Source organism: Anopheles arabiensis, chromosome 2 (genome assembly GCF_016920715.1).
Source record: "Anopheles arabiensis isolate DONGOLA chromosome 2, AaraD3, whole genome shotgun sequence".
Lineage (NCBI taxonomy): Eukaryota > Metazoa > Arthropoda > Insecta > Diptera > Culicidae > Anopheles > Anopheles arabiensis.
This window is the reverse complement of record NC_053517.1, coordinates 32,397,689-32,417,630: the sequence shown is the minus strand read 5'-3', so window position 1 is coordinate 32,417,630 and position 19,942 is coordinate 32,397,689. Positions and strand designations below refer to the sequence as shown.

General features: G+C 46.9%; 2 protein-coding genes across 3 annotated transcripts in view; one reads left to right on the top strand and one right to left on the bottom strand.

The window, feature by feature from the left end:
* The window catches only part of LOC120896844, a 134,158-nt gene extending 115,693 nt beyond the window's left edge, over positions 1-18,465 (top strand). For both annotated transcript variants that reach the window (XM_040301329.1, XM_040301328.1), the window contains 7 exons: positions 4,251-4,367; positions 4,600-4,731; positions 5,640-5,899; positions 7,158-7,302; positions 7,371-7,520; positions 11,218-11,395; positions 11,472-18,465. In XM_040301329.1, coding sequence (XP_040157263.1) covers positions 4,251-4,367; positions 4,600-4,731; positions 5,640-5,899; positions 7,158-7,302; positions 7,371-7,520; positions 11,218-11,395; positions 11,472-14,986 — 4,497 coding nt within the window. In that variant the 3' untranslated portion in view covers positions 14,987-18,465. The remainder of the gene's footprint in view (positions 1-4,250; positions 4,368-4,599; positions 4,732-5,639; positions 5,900-7,157; positions 7,303-7,370; positions 7,521-11,217; positions 11,396-11,471) is intronic.
* Positions 18,466-18,744: 279 nt separating this feature from the next.
* On the bottom strand, positions 18,745-19,706 carry LOC120893773 (protein KRTCAP2 homolog). Its single transcript, XM_040295872.1, has 4 exons — positions 19,589-19,706; positions 19,346-19,500; positions 19,143-19,273; positions 18,745-19,067 (listed from the first exon to the last, which is right to left on the bottom strand). The coding sequence occupies exons 1-4, from the start codon at positions 19,590-19,592 to the stop codon at positions 18,959-18,961; spliced, it is 399 nt and encodes a 132-aa protein (XP_040151806.1). The 5' UTR covers positions 19,593-19,706; the 3' UTR covers positions 18,745-18,958.
* Positions 19,707-19,942: the final 236 nt, after the last annotated feature.

Sequence of the window (19,942 nt, the reverse complement as noted above, 5' to 3'; positions counted from 1 at the left end):
TGGTGAAGAGTGTTGAAAAGGAGGTGGGAATGCCACGAGCTGGCAACGTTGCAGGATTGGACAAAATATTTCATTTTTAAAGTAAATTCCTTATCTATCTTAAATCTTTAAAAGCTTCTACCCAACATACGTTCGGTGCTGTGGAATTAATTTTTAAGAAGATTCCTTCAATTCCCCATGTTTCCTATGCTCATTTGCCATCGACATCGCCAGCTTCGCCGTGAACGATGTGTGTTTGCCAGCCTTTAACTCGCTGAACCACTTTAGCCGATAATACTTTTGCGACCGACCGCAATCTATCTTTTATTTAACCCTTCCAGCATCCATTTGAGCTGCCAATTCCTATCTACACCTACTCACATTTGCTCCGTCGTTTTCGCTTGCTCTCTCTCTATGTTTCACCTACTTTTCCCTTACGCGAGGCCTTTTCCTGATCGTTTTTCACAAAGAAAGTGCAACATCTACATATTCCTAGCGTGTGCTGGAACACCGCCAGACGGTGGAAAATGATACATGATTCCGATGTGTGTGTGTGTGTGTATGTGTGTGTGAGGTTATGTATATGTACCGTTGTTTGACCCGTAACACACTCGGTCTTTCTGTTTCGTGCTTACACACCCTCGTTTTGCTCCTTTTTTGCCTCCATTACAAGCTCTGTTGACTGTGTGCCGGTAATGGAGCGACATGGTGAGGCGAGGGGAGGGAGGAAATGTTGAAACCCTTATCATGTTTCCGATTGTTCCGGCCCGCGGTCCCGATCATGTCATTGGCCCACCTTTTACTCCACGGTATTCCACGGTGTGCCCGTATGTGTGAGGGTGTATAGGTGTGTGTGTGTGCGGTGGCGGTGGTTATCGATGTTGCTGAAATCACGCCCCCAGGGGGTGGGTAAAAAATTGTCCTGATTTAACCGGGGCCATGGTGTGTGGTAGCATTAGCATATTTAAATCATGGCAATGTTGTAGCGGTGTATCTTTTGTGTTAGTTTTTTTTTCTTCTTCTTCCCCCACTTCATCGGGACCTACACAACTCGTTGAACCACATTGGCGTTGGTGATTGAAGGTGTGTCGGAGCCTTGTTTGTAGCACCTTTGATTGTGGGTCACCTATTCGAAGCACGTTCGCGATTTCCCCATAAATGATAATGAATATGTGCTGGTAATTTGAGTTGAAAATGGTGCGTCAGAAACTTTGCTTGCATTTAAAATGCTGATTATGAAACCAGCAAATATTGTGTAAAAATAAAAAAAAATCAAGGGAAAGGCATTTACATAAAAAGTATTGAATAATTTGTATATTATCAACATTTTTATTGCTCTCTAATGATTGTTTCATTGTTACGAGTTTGAAAAGCAAAATGAAAGTAAATGATTAATTTTCCTGCAACTTAAACATAACATTTCTGTAATATGCAATACATGTAAACACTATAGTGTATGTTAATGTTATAGTGTAAAATGTAAAATGTGTAGATTATAGTGTAAAATATGTTCCATGTGATTAATTATTTATCTCTTAACTTATCTGTTATAAACAATCAAAAGTTAAAACGTGAAATGGAAACTCATAATATTTTTTTTTAGGCAAACATTAGATTGATAACGCCTCACATAAACAAATATCATAATTAATAAGCTAAGAATAAATTGAGTAAAGAAAGACAAAAGGGTATTCCTCCCGTACACAACTGAGATGATCAGTGATGAAACTCCAACAGTTGGAGTATCAATCACATCCTGAGTGACATTTTGATTAGCACCCAACTGTTAGTCACGCTCTTGGTCATGACATTTTCTGTCGGTGATAATCACGACAATCTTGGAATATACTTGGCGTGTGGTCCCAAACAGCAAAATGAGCATTCTTTCTCACTCTGTCTGCTTTGACTGTCTGTAGGGTCAAAAGAGCGAAAAAACATGCTCATTTTGTTTCTTGGAACCACTCGCACGCACCGCATATCTCCCATGACTATCGGGATGATCACCGACTGAAAATGTCGCGACCAAGTGACTGGTAAACAGTTGGTTGCACACAATGTCACTAAGCATGTGCTGGTCGCCACAACTGTTTGAGTCTCACCTCTGATCACAATATCGTGACGATCACAATAGAGCTCGTGACGCTGACATTATTTTGTTTCAGTCGGAATTTGTCATGACTATGTCAGTAACATTTTGCAGAACTGATCACAATAAAAAAAAAGTCGTAACATAGTGACTGACCAAGCGTTGGTCGCAAAAATGTCACGAAGCATGTATTGATCACACCAATAGTTTTGGGTATCACCTCTGATCACAATTGAGTACGTGACGCTGACATGGATTTTGTTTCAGTCAGATTTATTTACGACAATGACAATGACATTTTGCAGCACTGGATAAATCATTTCTCGCTAAATAATAAGAAGTAAAAGAAGTAGGTTTGTTTACCATAACTATATTATGATTAATGTGATTGATTTATTCAAATTCATTGTATTTTGGCAATAATATCTGAACTTTTTTACGATACTATTTCATGATACAAAAAAGAAATCGTCACGAAATAAGCATAAAAATGTATATAGCATTTTTTTTTTTGCTCAGGATTACCCTATTTTGTATTTGCTTCATTCCAAGCATGTCAAACATAAAACATATCCATCGAAAAGAAAAGTCCGTTCTTCAAAACTCGTTATTATTTCTCCATCATGCAATCCTGCCGGCTATTCGGTAAAACTATTTCCCAGCGCGCCGTTCCTGCCTGTTGGCATCATAACCCTTGTTAGTAAATAAATATTTAAAAACCACACATTTCACCACATCCAGCTTTTAAATGCCACCACTATCCTCCCTCCCTTCTATCTTTCCTTGCAAAAGCTCTCCCCCAGCGACTCACACACACATATCTGCTCACTTCAGTCGAGCACGCTTGAAAAAGTCCTGCGTTGCAGTTGAAGCTTGCCCAACGTTCGGTGCGGAACTATCCGTAGTTCCGTAGTGTCCGCACTACACCAGTCGCCCGATTGCAGTTGTGTACCCTGCCAAAACCCGGCGCTTTACCGCACCCGCCGAACGTCGGACGCCAGGAGCGTCGGTTACTGAATAATTAATCTGGCAAATTTCTGCCCACAGTATTATCCTTGGAAAATCCGGCAACTACACTCGACCCTCCCCTGTCTGGCCCCCTTTGCACTGCTGTAGGTCAAGTGTTGGGGGGTCTCGAGCAAACAGGGAGAGAACGGAGTCTTCCAACCACAGAGGACGGAGAGAAAACTTTCCCCCGAAAAGCTTTCCGATGACTACTTTTCCAACAACCAACGGTTGACTTTGACACCGCGGAGGAAGCAAGGAGCGGTGGGCCGGGGGATTATAGAAGCGAGCAACCCGGATGTGAGGAATAAATGCAACGAAACAATGTTATCAGCACTTCCTCAGAGTGGGCTTACGGGATGAACCAGTCGGGGCTGGCTGGATGGGCAGCTCCATTCTCACAACACAATGCCGCGTCTCCTGCCTTGGCAACGACTCGGAGGCTTTGGGCAATATTTTAAATCCAGCCCGAATGAAATGCCTCCTGGCGATGCTGCTGTTGCTGCTACTGTTGTTGTTGCTGTTGCCCTGTAACAATGCACGATGGCACACGACGGAGGATTGGAAACAGGAAACCCCAATCCCAACTTCAACAACTCACTCATTCCATATCCCTGCACTGTTTGACCAATTGCTTCGGCCAGATCTTTGCGGTGGTGTTTGCACAAGAAAAATCGTTGTTTTGTACACATTTTTTTCCATATTTCCCACAAGACACGAACGATCTTTCTTTCCGGAGATTAATTAATTTCCCGTGCCAATGCAGTCGAACGAGGTCCGCTTGCAGGGAGGGAGATTTTAATGTTTCTGTTTTTTTTTGTGTGTGCTTAAAATGTTTCATAAGATAATGGGCGTTTCTGGGCGTTGTTACTGTACTGAATAATTCACACGCAAATCAGATAAACCGGAAATTCTACACTCATTTTGTCGGTTGGAATTTTTGCCTTCCATTTATTTATTCTTATTTATTTTTGCCCCGACTTTAAAGCGTCAGGATAATGAAACGCTCTGACCGGAAGCGGTTATGGAATTATCTTTCAAAGGGAATGCAAAATTTCATCCCAAAAAGGAAATCTTGTAATTATTTTGCCCCATTTGTGTAGCCTTCTTATCGTGTGTTCTCTGTTTCGCATCTCACTTACTCTCTCTCACTCTCTTTTTCTCGCCTATCTCATTACAGCCATCTGCCTTTTCCCTCGGCGATCTGTGCGTGCCGCCGATGGCAAACGTGCTGAAAGTGTTCCTCGAGAACGGTCAAACCAAATCGTTCAAGTACGACTCGACCACCACTGTACAGGTATGTATTGCCGTTCCATCTTTCACTGCTTCCAAAAACTTCCCGTAAGCGACGCGCTCGCCCAGCATAATGAGATGCTGTAAAAGCAAAGCTTTTGCGCCTTTGTGAAGCAGCATTTCAATTGCCAATACCCTCACTAATCATTCTACATCTTTGTTCCTTTCATTTCGTTTCTCTTCCCTACCTCCCTACCTGTTGCTCGTTTCGTGGTTTCCTCCTTGCCCTTCCACAGAATGTTGTTACTTCGTTACGCGATAAGTTATGCCTAACCGCCGGTGAGCACTTCAGTCTCGTGGTGGAGCACGTGAAAAGTTTGAAGCGGAACAAGCTGACCCTGCTGGACCCGCAGGAAACCGTAGCACGGGTAAGTGGAAAGGGGTGTGAAGGGTGTACAGCTTCTACAGCCACACAAACACATGTACAGATGGATACGCAAGCGTCGGAAGTTTTGTGCGCTCATCAATCTTTTCGGTTTTGGGGAAGTCTCAGGATTAGGAAATGATGGAAATCGATGGAATGCCAATCACTAATTGAAAAGCGATTACATTTCCCCTCGTGTAGGAAAGAGTTTGTTCGTTGTTTAAAACTTGTTTTACCACTTTTAAAGAGCTGTAAACAAAAAGTAAGCTCTCTGTAAGCTCTGTTAGAGGAGAGAAGTTCATCAAAACGTAAAGAAAACATATTCTATTAAAAAAGTAGACTAAAAAAACAAAAATAGATTCATTGCAATAAATTATTTAAAAAAACGAACTGCAAAGTGTACTTTTGCTGTCCTATCAAATAATTTAAGCCTATATTGTTTGTTATGAGATCATGGAATAGTTTAGCGTACTTCATTTTATTGCAATAAGCAAGCAATTTACTTGATGGTTTATGATTTACAACGTGTTTTTTTTTTGTTAGAATAGCCAATAACTGAAAATATTATTCGATTGTTTTATCTTACAATTCTATTTTACTGTTTTTCTACGCTTTTCTTGCAAAAAAAATCAATTCTTGCTCAAGATGTAACGTTTAATTTGAATGTAGAATTGCATTCTCCCCTTCGATTTGACCTATTTTCATTAAAAACCCACCAGTTTAGGTTTACCACACTATTAAAGCATCTTTTTAATGAGGGTAACTTTCTGTCAAATCGAAAAAGCAAGTAAAAGAAATAAATCTGTACATCCTTATTGTGTGACACTATACACTGCTGTATCCTCTTCTCTGTAGTCAAACTCACCTTAACACTACGTCTCGACATCGGGCCTCATTTTCTCTTTCCAACAGATAGCGGCACGGCCCGGTGCGCACAAGCTGCGCTGCCTGTTCCGGGTAACGTTCGTGCCCGTGTCAGCCGCCGCCCTCGCGCAAAAGGACCTCAACGCGCTCGACTATCTGTTCCTGCAGTGCTGCAACGATGTCACACAGGAGCGGTTCGCACCGGAGCTGCAGCCCGAGGTGGCCCTACGCCTGGCGGCGCTGCACATGCACCAGCACGCGCTGGCAAACAACATTTCGCCCGCAAAACTGACTGTAAAAACTGTTGAGTAAGTACACGGAAGGTGGAAGTGGGGGAAGGGGTCGTATGGTAAAGACACACAGAATGAAGAATAAAAACTGTATAGGAAACATTCGCTACAAACGATGGGTCCACGCAATCACAGCGCTTTCGAAAGACAATGCGTGCTTTTCTTGCCGACGCAAAACTTGCAAGACTTTTGGAGCATTTCCGTGTTCGCTTTTATTCGGTTGTTTTTTTTATTGTCAAATATTTTATCACCCTCACACACACATGCAACGATGCTTCTACCCCGTTAGCCACACATGAAACGGATCGTTTGCCCAAAGTCACTGTACCCTTAGCAGAGAGCTGCCGGGAACTTAATAAAAAGAAAAACACAAACGACTCCATGGCAAGTGAAAAGTTGTTCCAAACTATCCTTCTCCTGTCCCTCATCCCTGTTTTTTACAGGGCCATGTGGGACGCTGCTGGTTGAAGCGCTAGTGTTTCAAAGCATTCCCAACTCGCGACGTTCAACTTAAGACAATGACAATGCAAACCCATCGCTTCCGCCTTGCCATGCAATTAGTTCAATTTGTGCAAAGTGTTCCGGCATTTCGGATATTTTCTTCTGCCGCCCACTCACACCAACCGTCCTCCCAGTCCGGGAAAATGGAAGCCGGTGGAAAGTTTGGCTGGATTGCTTACCGTTCAACACTACTGCGCTAAGTATGCGGATTTGTCCGGACCGAAGTGGCAAAGAACCGCCATCTCCTCCATCCTGCTTGCCCACAAGGTGACACATATTTGTGCAATTGCAGTGCAGTTCCGTGCGGCCGGGATGGCAAGATGGAAGGAACCAAACAGAGAGTGTGTGTGTGTGTGTGGTTTAGATACTTACGAAGGAAAAGTTTTCGGTGGTGCGAGAGTTTTTCTTTCGTGTTTAATGTAGAGATTTTCCTTTCGTGTTCGCAACCACGCGGCGGCAAGTACGCCTCGAAGGGCGTACGTACAAGTTTCCCGGGCAAAGAATTTATTCACAACCGAAAGCTACTTCGCAGCATGTAAAACAATGTGCGCATGGAAAGTTTCGCTGACTTATTTCCATTCTCCTTTTTTGCTCTCTATTGCACGGAGCCATGGGTCAAACGTGAGCTTCACTCATATACAGTGTGCTGACATTTTGGGGTCATTTGATTTAATTTCGTGGCGTGCCAGAATTCCTCCGTTTTCTTTCGCACTTTTGTAATTAATATTAATCAAATTTCTTTCCTCTGCCGCCCCTTCCCTGCTTTTACTACTAGACGAGAGTTTGGACTGGATCGCTTTGTGCCTGCTTCGCTGATCGAAGGAATGAAACGGAAGGAGCTGCGACGGCTGCTCGGTCACTTCCTGAAGCTCAACTCCCAGATGACCGGTTCGTCTACGAAAATGCTCACCCAGCTGCAGGTATGTGTTGGCTTCCCCGGTCCATTTAACAGCAGTCATCCAAGTACGGTTTGCGCCTCTCGTTGCAGGCTAAAATCCACTATCTCGACATCATCTCCGGCCTGCCGAGCTACGGTGCGAAGTGTTTCAGCACGAACCAGCGCGACGGTGTGGAGCGGGTCCTGCTCGTTAGCCCCCGGTTCGGGTTGAGCCAAATTGCTGGCGTTCGCAACACGGTGGTAAGTAAACTGCCCCCCCCCCCTACTGCTCTTGGTGCTTTAAACTTTATTTTCTTTCGATTAAAACGGTTAAACCACAATCGCGAGTGCGCGGCGTACATGAAAAGCAGCAATTCACAGCCTACGGAAGCAGACTACTGTCATGTGTACAAAGAAGGACAGGAAACAACATCCTGTACTGCTACTGAACCGGAAAACTGTTGCTGCAAACTTTTGCCCAATACACTTCCACTCCCAAGAGGAGGGTGAGGAACGAGGCCAAAGTTGCTTCCCACACATACACACCCTCGAGAGGCAGCTAATTTGCCCGCGAGCTGTAATTAAGCACCAATCTTCCGAAAATCACGGTTCACGCTTGCTGTTCCTCTCTGCAATCCCTCGGGTCCCTTTCACCTCTTGGTCAACAATTTCCCAAGAAAACTTTCAAGGGACGGTTCGAGGAACCAGTCGCCCCCCACCCATTGAACAGGACGGAAATTTAGTGCCTAACGAATGGGACGACGGGACGGAATGAAAGCAACAACCACTCCGCCCGTGAGATTTGTTAACGAAAATCTAGGGCAAATATTTAATGAGAATTTATTATCCACCCTCACGCGCACGCACCTTCGCCCTAATAGCGCAAACGCTTGGTACTGTGATGTGTGTGTAGCGGTAGTATCCCCGTATAGCCACGTACCCGGCATAACGATCAACCTTACAACTTGCAAAACGGTACGCCAATCTTTGCGCCAAAACGATTCGCACATTTTTTCTTCGCTCGCACGGTTTCACGGTGGCCATTTTGTCTCTCTCTCTCTCCCTCCCCCAAGCTCCTGGAGAGCGCAAGCAGTCCTCACGACCCAGTAACTCCTGCTGGCCCAGTAACTTCAGCAGGATTGATCAGGACGGTGACGATGACGACCACCTCGAACCGGAAGCGTGATTTGTTTGGCTTTTAGAAAATGCTGTTTGCCGAGGCATTAGTCTTGGAAATGGATGGTAATTACAGATTACTCCGGGTAGAGGTGACGATCTACGATTGATCGTGATGATGGTGGTGCTAATCAGAGAGCCCTTCCTGCTCTATGCAGGTTTTCAGGGCCAGTAATTCACCCCCATTCGTCGTCGTGAATCCAATTTTCCATTATGAGCTTCTTACAAATCGGTTTTGCTTGCTTCTTTACTGCTTGCTCTGGAAGCTTTATTGTAGTTTCGGGAGTAGCGTCAATCTTTTCCTTTTAACTAGTCAACTTTTTGCCCTTTTGACAGAGTTGTGAGTGAATGTGAAGAATGTGATTTTGTTAAGTTTAACTTAAACCGTCCAATATAAAAAGGAAAACTTTCAATTGCTTCATTAAATTCATGAAATGAACGCCAAAAGTACGAAAAAAAATTAGTTGAAGGTACACAGTGCTGAACGGAATGAGCTTAAATCGCCTCAATTGAAGAACAAAAAAGGAATTAGTAACACTTCCAGCCCAATCTCGGAACGCCAGGAAGCTTTTGATGAAAAAGTAAACTTTGCTCAGCACACCAACCCCCATTCATAATGAATGCTTATACTGCGAAAAGATTTGCGAAAGACTGATTCTAGTGCCCCAGCTCCTCCTCACCCGCCTCAGGTTGCGGTGTGAGCAAATCTTTCCAAGCGGTTCCCTTCATAACCTTATTACTTCGCAACTGCTTTTACCACGTTGAACCATTTGGGATAAGACCGAAAGATCCATACTCTGTCCCTATCTTTCTCTCTTTTTTCTCTCTTTCTCTCTCTCTGTCTACTCTGCCACCCCACTTAACTATGATTCGAAGTGAAACGTAAACGTACGCGCACAGGGAAATAGTTCTACAGTGTACCGGATGTTTTAAAAGTTTTCCGATTATAGCGAAAGAATGAGTTCCTGTGCTTGGCTGAATGCTCTTGCTTCCATCGTGCCCCGGTTGGCAGTTGAGTGTTGAAAAGGGAGAGAACAAAAGAGAGAGAGAACATACACTACCACCTGCTGAAAAATATATCTCCGGCAGACGAAAAACATCCCCCCTTCAAAACGAACGAATCTCCCCAGTACCTTGAAGTGGGTAGGCTTTACGGTGAATGGATTGAATCAATTTGGCCATAGACAGACGAGATATCAAGCTGTGTGAGTTTCTGTGCTTATGGGTGAATTTCCCTGTATGCATACTCATATTCATTGCCGCAAGTTCAACTACTTCCGAAAGGATCTCAGGCACAGGGACCGTTTCTGGCAACTTGCCGGGTATGGAAGGAGAATGATATAAACGATCCGCAGAAGCGAAACTTTTCCGCACCGCTCCCTCGGAAAAACTTTCCAACAAAATTCCCCTCCACAAAAAAAACAAACCTGCAGAGGGATGGAGCATGATTGATTCTTGGAAAATCTTTGCGCGTTTCTGGATGAGTTTGTTTCAGTGGCAGGATAATTTGCGTTAAAAGCAGCGGCAAAGCTAGCTTCAACGGCTGACACCTCATTTATCTCGTTGAGTTTCTCATTCTCTCCTTTTGCCTGGAGTTTTGGCCTTACTTCCTCATTTTCTTGACGGTACAGCAAGCGCAAAGTTTGGGGTTGTTCAGGAGGATGATCTTTCTTTTTGTTGCTTTGTTGCATGGCCAGCGGTTGTACAACTTTGTTTGCTTGTCGTGCTATTAATGAGGATGGATGCATCAGTGTGAAGTGGTTGCATGGATTTGGGGGAAGATAAACTATCTGGAAAAGTCTTGTTACGTGTACCTGTGTTTCGATAAGACTCGGTGGGATAAGTTTGATGTAACGAGCTTATCGGAAGACGATAAACATGGTCGTCTAATGGATCTTTGATCATGGTTCAGTTACTATCGTTATAGTGCTTCTGTGTTAACTAGACTTGGCAAAAGAGAAATCCAAGCCATAAGGTTGTCCATAATTACTGGCCACAGTTTCATATTGTTGTTATTTTTTTATGAGTTATCGTGGCTGGTTCAAGGGTCTCCAAAGGCTCATCAATGAAAAGACTGCTGGAGGTGGGTGTGAATATGCATGCAATATGCCTCCAAGCCATCCTGCCACCTCAACTTCGTATTCGTATACTAGAAATTGAAATCCATCAATTCTTCAATTATTACTGAGTTATGGGAAAGTGAATTGAAAATATTAGATCTTGGAGAAGATGACAGAATACATACATGACGCCTACCATACCTTCATAGTTTTCATAGCAGCATATACAAAAAAATATGACGCAATAACGTATTTTAAAATACCGACCAAACTGCTAAATATATTAACATTGACTTTGAAAGTGGATGAAGGCTACCACCAATGATCTAACGCCAGGGGTTTATCTCGTGCGGGTGGGATTGCGAGAGTTGAGACCACCTTCTTTGATTCAACCTATATTTGGCATATGCATAGTTGGTCTGCTAGTCTCCTATAGAGCCAGAAGACATGGGAAACTAGGCAAAGTCTAAACTGATGGTAACACCATCATCACTGACGTACGAGTACTGAACACTCTTTTGAAGTCGTTCAAAATTTCGCCACTCTCGGGTTAAAGGTCACCACCTACAACAGCATGGAGTTGAGTTACATGCAGGGACATTGATTGCCAACCGGTTACTCTGTAGTCTGAGGAAGCAGTTCTCCCCAAACTACCTGTTACTGCTAGGACATTCACAACTTAAACAATTCTAATTCACTCCCCTTAACTTCTTCATCCCCAGCCTCAACCGATCTGCAATCTTGAGGAACTAATCCGTGTGGTGGTCACGCGCGACGATGACGTCTCCAACACGGTGACCGTGTTTATAAGTCCCGATCGTGTCATACACTTCGCGATGGAAGATCGCGACGCGTCCGAGTTTGCGATAGTACTGGCCGGCTACTACCGACTGATGGCCGGTAAGTGTGAAGCCCTGTTGCGTCCTCTAAAATTCAAACCTCATTCTAACAACTATCTCACCGGCTCCATTCACAGGAAAAGAACTGCCGCTGGAGCAGGAGCGCGACACCCAGATCGAGGACATTGCGCCCCCGTACCTGTCGCAGCACACGGTCGTCAGCAATGGCTGGAGCTATCTGCCCACGGAGAAGCCAACGCACAGCATAGCATTCCTGATGCCACCGCCCTACCATTCAACCGGGTTCCGCAGTGCCACCGGCTCGATCAGCTCGTCCAGCCGGTCGGATGAGTGCGATCGCAACGCGAACAGCGCTCGCATCTCGAACAAGAACACTCGGCCCAGCCTGCAGGAGTACGATTTCGAAGCGAACGGCAAGGATACCATGCGCCTGTCCAAGGATGGGACAGTGGCACCAGGCGGCAAGATCGGCGGCATCCCGATGGCCGTCTCGGAAGCGCGCAACGAGGAGGTACTGCGCCGCGTCGCCGAGATGCAGAAGATGGTCGAAAGCTCGGAACGCTACCTGAACGAGCACGGTGACTATGGGCACGAGTTTGACGTGAAGCCGGTCGGCAAGCTTAACTTCTGGCGCGAAACCTCGGTCGACGTGGACGAGAGTGACTGCGAAAGCCTCAACAGCAGCAAGCAAAGCTCGAACGAGGACGGTCCCGGTGTGCTGAAGCACAGCGACTCACTGACCCTGCTGACGGAAACCATCAACCAGGGTTTGGATGGGATCGCGAAGGGTCTGAGCTCGATCTACACCGCCCCATTCGCCGAGCTGAACGGTAAGCTGGAAGGGCCGGTCGGCTCGTCGGCCCAGAACACACCCAAAACCCAGCGCAAAGTGTCCGGCCTGAGCCAGATACTGAGCGATCTGCAGGCGCTCGGCAACGATCTGTCGCAGAGCGAAAGTGACTCCGAGTCGCTGTACACCCCGAACAGCTCGCCCATTCACAAAACGACGCAAAGCTCCACCAGCAGCCTCGCAATGCAGCACAACGCACAGCAGACGCTCCCATTGGCACTGCACGGGGCTACAAACAGTGCCGGCGGCGCGAATGCGCGCAACAAAACCATCCGCACCAGCTTCGGGCTGCACAGTCCGGACAGTGGCAACGAGGGACGGGACACGAGCCTGAAGGACTATCTGCGCCAGCTGAAGGAGGCGAGCACGGCCAGCGAACTCGGCTCGGACGGTACCGATCTGGCCGCGAAGAAGCTGGCCGACCTGTACGGGTACGAGCTGCTCGGCGATGAGTCGATCATCGAAACCGATCCGGACATTATCGATCTTCGCTCGATCCCACCGCCCCAGACGCCCGACGAGCTGGACAACCTGAACGTGCTGAGCGTGCCGCCGACCGGGTTTGACGATGGCACGGGTGCAAACAAGGCGCCTCCAGGCCGGACCACTCCAGCGAGTGCGGCCAGTAAGGCGAGTAGCAGCGCGGCAGCGGCCACCACCACCACCACCGGCGATTTGGAAGAGTTTCTCAAGCAGGTAACGATAGAGCCCCCGACCCAAAAGATTACGCCGGCCGTCGAGCTGACGCCGGAGGAGATCCTTTCGTACATTATCCCACCGCCGCCCGGGCTGAGCGATCGGACCGAGCCGGGACCCCTGCACCCGCCATCCGACCCGACCCACCATTCCCCGGTCGGCCGGCGGCCCAACCATACCACCCCTCCCAAGCCGAATGCCGCGGTCAGCACGAACAATAACATTAACACGCTGAAGAACCTGAACTACGAGGCGGACCACCAGCCGGTACCGCGACCGCGCACTGGTTCCACCAACGGCGGTCCGTCGATTCCGTCAACCGTCGCGAACGGTGCGATCGCGAGTGCGCTGCTCGCGAAGTATGCGTACGATCCGACCCGGTTCGAAGTGTACTACCCACCGACGGAGGGCCCCACCAACACTACCACCACCGAGACGGCGGAGTACGATCTTTACAGCAACAGTGCGGCAGCGGTGGCCGCTTCCGGTGCGGCAAACGAACCCAAAACGGCGAACGGTACCCATGGCTCCAAGGGTATGATGAATGGTGATGCCGGTGGTGGTGGTAGTAATGGTGCATCGAATGGCCATGTCATCGAGTATCCTACCGTCGATCGGAAAGGTCCGTTCTCGTGCTGCGCCAAGTCCAAATCGAAGGACAAACAGAACGGCGACGCGGAACAAGAGCAGCAGCGCGCCGCTGCCACCGACAACGTCCCTCCGCTGGCACTTCCACCGAAACCCTGTCCGCACACGACCACCTCCACCAAACAGCCGAGTCCCCCGCAGCGACCACCCAAGAGTGCGGAGCTGCAGCTGCGGCTCGGTTCTCCTGCTCGCTCGCCTCCATCCACCACCACCACCACCGCCGGGGGGCAGTATGGGGCGGGGCGGACGAACGGCAACTACTACGAGCTCGGTCCAGCCGATCCCCCCTCGCTACCGCCCCGCTTCGAGCAGTCACCTCCACCGGCAGTGCCGCTGCTGGCCACGTTGCCACCGAAGAAACCGCCCCTACCTCCGGTACCCATCAAGCCCTGCATCCTGCGCAGCCCGGTCCCGATACTGAAGAACAGTCCGCACGCCACCACCACCACCAACACCACCAACACCTTGAACCATGTGCACCAGTTTCACCATCACCACCAGTCGTCACCCCCGGTGCCGCCGCTGCCGCACCATCACCTGCAGCACCATCTGCACCATCCGGCGGGTGTAGTGTCCCTGTCCGCCAACTCCTCCCCCGTCCGGACGGCCGGCATCGGGTCGCCCCATCTTCACCGCAATCCGAACTGTTACAGGGAGATCGAGCGGGCGTTCAATCACCACGCAGCGGACGACCCCCAGCCGGACAAGGGGAAGAGCCTGCCCGCACCGGCGAACCCAGCCGCCGGCCACCAGCGGTCGCACAGCGACTGCCCGCCGGTCTGTCTGAAGAACCCGCCGCCGGACAGTAGGGCCCAGCTGACGCTGCTCTGCTCGCCCCAGCTGTCCCGCAAAACGTCCCTGCCGACCAGCGGCGCGTCGCCGGCGCTGGTCGGCATCACCTTCAGCAACCCGGGCAGTCCGATCCTGTCGAACAGGAACGGGCACGTGCTGAACGTCGACACGCTGATGGCCAAGACGGACGTGGCGATGGCGGGCCTGCTGGTCAAGCTGGACCAGGTGGCGGCGGCCTGCTCCGCCGCCCAAACGGCGGGCGGTGGCAGCGCCATCGACGAGGACCGCTTCCAGCAGGCCCGCGACGAGCTGACCGACCAGGCGCTGCATCTGGTGACCGCCTCGAAGCATCTGGTCGTGTCGATGTCCGACGCGAACCTGACCCACCTGCCCGAGCATCTGACCGCCTGCCTGTCGGCGCTGCGGCGCATCACCGAGCTGGCGCAGGACCTGACGCGCACTACGTCGGCACCGCTGCAGACGCGCAACATCGTGCTGAAGATACACGACGTGGCGTCCAGCTTCCGGGAGCTGGCCTGCGTGCGCGTGGGTCCGGGCGGGGCAGGCCAGCTCGCCCTCAATGCGGAGTGTTTGGCGAATGTGCTCGCGACGCTGCTGCGAAGTTTGCGCGTATTTTCTCCCTAGCAGCAGCAGGATGAGGAAGGGACTGTAGTAGGGGAGAGAAACTAACTAGGGTTACTTTTAGGAGAGTAAAAAAACGAAGGTTGTTAATATAGTGGTTAAGGCAATGCACACTGCTAGGGCAAGTGCATTACGTTAGAGATACCCATTCCAGCAAGCAAACATCTCACCATATCACACTGGTTCGGGGGAGTTGTGTCTGTATGTGAACCAGTTCGATCCATATCGATCATCCATATCGCGGACGCGGGGCGTTAAGCGATCAAGTGAAAGTGAGAATGAAACAAGAGCAATGATACTTCAGTTACATTGCTGTTTCGCTTTCACTTCCACCTTTTCTCTAAGCGTGTGTTAAAACCTACATATATTTGGAAGAAACCCATCATATCTCTGCAACACATGCTCATCATTGCTATCAAGTGGAGACACTGTCTAGAGAACTAGCAAATGCTCAGGCGCACTCCAACAGGCGGTGCGAGCTAACACGGAACAGAACCAAGTGCGACGATGAGTGTATCTGCTGTAAGCTTACAATAATATTAAGGACCACAAAACCAAGTAACTTATTTCGTTGAAGCGTTATTGTGCGAGCGGCACGTTGCTGGAACTGTAGCGATACAAAGCTTCCAATACACTCTTATAAACCGGTTCCGCTCACAGTTGGTGCAGCGTTAGTTCCATTTGTTTCATGAGCGGGTTTCTTTTTTTTGTTTTAGATAGTTTGGTAATGTTTTCGGTTTAGTGTTTCGTGAGCAATGTTACAAATTAATTAGCTGCAATTGATTCTACCCGATTAGTTCCCTCGCTGATGGCGCCTTCGAGGCCGTTCGAGAGAGAGAGAAATAGGACAAAATTCAAAAATACTCTACCAGCAAGCAAACGGTGGCTGACCTTTCGTAGACACTGTGGGAAACGTTTGCAATCATATGATAATAATACAAAAAAAACATGTGTTCTGTATGTGTTAGGCCAATATCAACGGTGGGAAACAAGCCAGAAAGCCTGTGCAACGTGCTGCAGTACTAAACCTAATTATAACATTAACAATAATAACAGTAGTAATAACAACAATAATAGGGAGCGATATTAGCGCGATGTTGTACATAGGTAGGGGAGTGGTGTGTGAATGTGGCCATCGAAATTTGTAACGTGTTTTGTGTTGCTGTGCGTACATTAATAGCAATTTGAACTGTGTTGTTGTTTAGCGGGGGGAAAGGATGGATGAGAACGAGGGCAGTGAGTGTTAAGTGTGGGGCATGAAACAAAAACCGATGGATTTGAATGATGCTTCTATGTAAGCGATGATATTGGGAGTGAATGTTAGCATAATTATAGATAACAGCATAGCATCACACATACACACACGCACACAAAACGCGGCGAACGCGGTGCATTGAGAAGTGCATTTAAGCTCAGTAAAAGAAGAACCGCTCAACACATATACATATAAATGCGTACAGGGCGATTAATTCGATTGAAATTTAAAATGGGAGGAAATCGGTCCCATGCAAGGACACACACACACACACACACACAAAATGCTTCCATAGTGCTCAATTGTGCAAAGAAGAATAAAAGGAGAGATTAAAATGGGATTGCTTCAATTGGGTGGAAGCGGTGGCGCTATTGTGTGATGTACAATAAAACTCCAATCTTCTAAAGGCCTCACCGATCGCTTCGGAGCACAATGCACAAAACTGCAGCGGATTACAATAACGCGATGGGTGAGAAGGTCCTGGGACAATTATTGCACGGAGCAAATATGCAAAGGGAAGAAGAGGTGTTATGAATTGAATGTTTTTAAAAAAGTATTCTTCTACCGGTACACGAATGCACATTGAAAGGCAGTCACGCGTCCGATCGATGCATCGGATGTGTGGGTGGGTGTGTGTGTGTGCGCGGTTGCATTTGTTTTGTCAGCCCTATCGGATCGACCTGACCAGACTAGGCTATGGCAATGTTGAGTTTTATTAACTGGTTTACCAAAAACAAAGAGAATTGTTGAATTTTTTTTTCTCTCGGGTTTAATCCGCTATTTTTGTTTGATCAGTCCTATCATTTTCACAATTAAAATGGGATTGTTCTATGTTGTTGTGGTTATTGTTGTGTTGTTTGACTGATAAGAGACTGGCGTGAATATTGTACCCATCACAAAAACAAGCCCCCTTAAATTCACAAACGCGGTCTAAGCGATACGAATAGTGTGGATGTGAGAAAACAGATAAAGGAGATCGAATGTTAAAAAAAAGGCAGCAGCATGTATGCAAAGCACAGTATGAGGGCGAAAGAACAAATGATAGAATAATTGGCAATTGCAAACGGCTCTTAACGATCACGCACTTACACTGTGTTGCGCAAAAAAACCCTCCCTCGATGAGGAACGATTGATTAATCCGCTGTGCGTTTCTGGCGTCGTCACACTCACCCTTAATCCCAAACTACGAAAACTCCTTCCCGCAAACGATCGTGTCATGTGGTGCTGTTTGAGCAGTTTGTATGAATTTTCCACCAAAAAAACCGTGCGAGGAGAAATGCTCCATCGCGAGCTTTTTGTTTTACTTAATTAACCTACGTACGATTGTTATCTTCTCTTTTTTGTTTATTAAATTATCATAACAGCTAGTCAGCCTTCAACCAAACACAAATGTTGTAACAGTGTAAATATGTACAAGTGTTTTTTTTTGTTTTTTTGTTAAACCATTTGTTTGTGATGGTTGAGAACGTTTCAGGAAAGAGAATAATGTACGTAAATTTCCGTTGCCATTCCACAAACACAAACAGACACACAGAGAGTTCGGTTTGTTCTACGGCTCCATGGTCGGCCAAAAAGGGTGCAAGCTAAAACGTTGTTTAATTACGACGAAAAAATGTCATACAATTTCGTTTTAATTTGATTTGTTTTTACATAAAAGTAGAGTAGCTAAACCTGTATGAAATTTATAACAAATCATAAACAAATCTAACTGATCAGCAGCAGCAGCAGCAGCAGTACGGGGTTGATACGCTGTTTGCAGGGCCGTTACCCAATACTTCCATTTTAGTAGCAACAACCATCGTGAAGGTAATAATCGTAATCCGAACTGGTTGTACTAATTATGCAAAACAGAGAAGAATTAAAGACGAAAGAAAACAACGCCTCTGCGGCAGTATGGCAGTAAACACCCTACAAAAATATAGGGCGACAAATTGATGGTAACAATATGATAATGATCTTTCCTTTCCCCCCAACCTGCTGCTAGAAGAAAATTGTTACCCGACTAACAATTGGGAAGGCCTTACACCTCGGGAGGGGGAATGGTGTAAGTGCAACTGATCACGTTTCAATGGCTATGCTAACTCACAAGAATCGACCAAAATGCAGAAAACGGAGGCGTAAAAATATCCGCAAAATGTAAACACTGGGGAAAGGATAGTGTCCGAGCAAGCAAACAAAAAAAACCATTTAGATAATTGACTAATAAAATTAGTTAACATATTTAAAAACACAACACAACCATTAGAAGGTGTTGTTGGGGGTGATTGAATTATCCGAAATTGATTACATGTTAACGATACCCTGCCTTTATTTTGGGTTTTAAAATGCATTTCCCATAAGAAGTGAAGAAGTTAGAATGTTTTACTTTGCTTTTCACTGCCCAAATTTTGTCTTCAACGTTTCTTTCAAACCATTCTCATACGTTGCCACAGAAGTGCAAGGCAGCATGTATGCCTGACTGTGATAATTGCTCCATTTGTTAAAACGGATGTAAAAGTTTTAATGATTAAATTAAACCACTTGCCATCATAATAGCAAGCGCCTAAGAATGTAATTTATTCATCAGTTTTTTTGCCATTGTGAGTACTGACCTGACGAATAGCAGAGAGAAGTAGAAGTATGTTTGTTAGTTCTTACAGCTAAGTGATGAAAATCCAAAATTGCATTGCGACCCTCGCATGATGGACACCACCACCACCACAAACTCCAAATGGACAGTTTCACTTTTTCTTCTTCTTGCTGGCGTAACTATCCACCTGTACCGCTACGTTGTGTACCTTGTGCGAGATTTTATTTACGTAGTACAGGGCGGCGACGGAGAACAATATGCTGGAAGTAGGTGGAAGCAATCATTTAGTAACCAACCGGATCGTACAATAATATAAATGCCACGTGGACACTTACCAAGAGGTCACACAGACACGATGCACCATTCCACAGGCGAACAGCGCGATGCCCAGACAGAAGGAAACCTCCGGAAAGAACTTGGCCTGAAATCCGTAGCCAAGCACTGCCGCCTCCAGGTTTGATACCGCCTGCAAGAAAAACACCCAAATCAGAATTAGCTACTTCCGTTCGTCGTATTGCACCGCACGCTCGCTACCTACCGTGAGGGACAGGATGAACAGCCACGAGCCAAGATATCCACCGAAGATTGTGGCCATTTGGGAGGAGGCCAACAGGGGCCGATACATTTGCATGCCCGAAAAGATGAGCACCGCCGACAGCGACGCCAGCACTAGCGAAACCGAAGTCGATACAGCTGCAAAGATAATCCGGAGAAAAGGTCGATGTCGATAAAACAAACTGTGGCACGGTCGTGGAAAATGATTTCCTTTTGCAATATTTACCCATTTTATCAAGCGCCCGGCGTTTGCTACGGCAAAAAGAAAATACAGAATGTAAACACTTTCTTGACGTGGAATCGATTTTGACGGCAACAAACGAACACACCAACACCAGCACACAGCGCCCGCTGTCAAATGTGGAGAAAATCGAGTGAGATTATTTCACGCATTCGATTAAACCTCGGAAAACGGGCACAATTGTCTGTTCTTTTCTGAGGAATAAATCGAAAATATATGTTGTTTTGAAAAAGCATGCTGTTTTTTATAAATTAGTAAAAAATCAAAAAGGTTTATTATTTTGTTTTGCTATCATTGCATTTGCGTTCATCGATTTCGGTTCCCCTTCATCGATTTGCA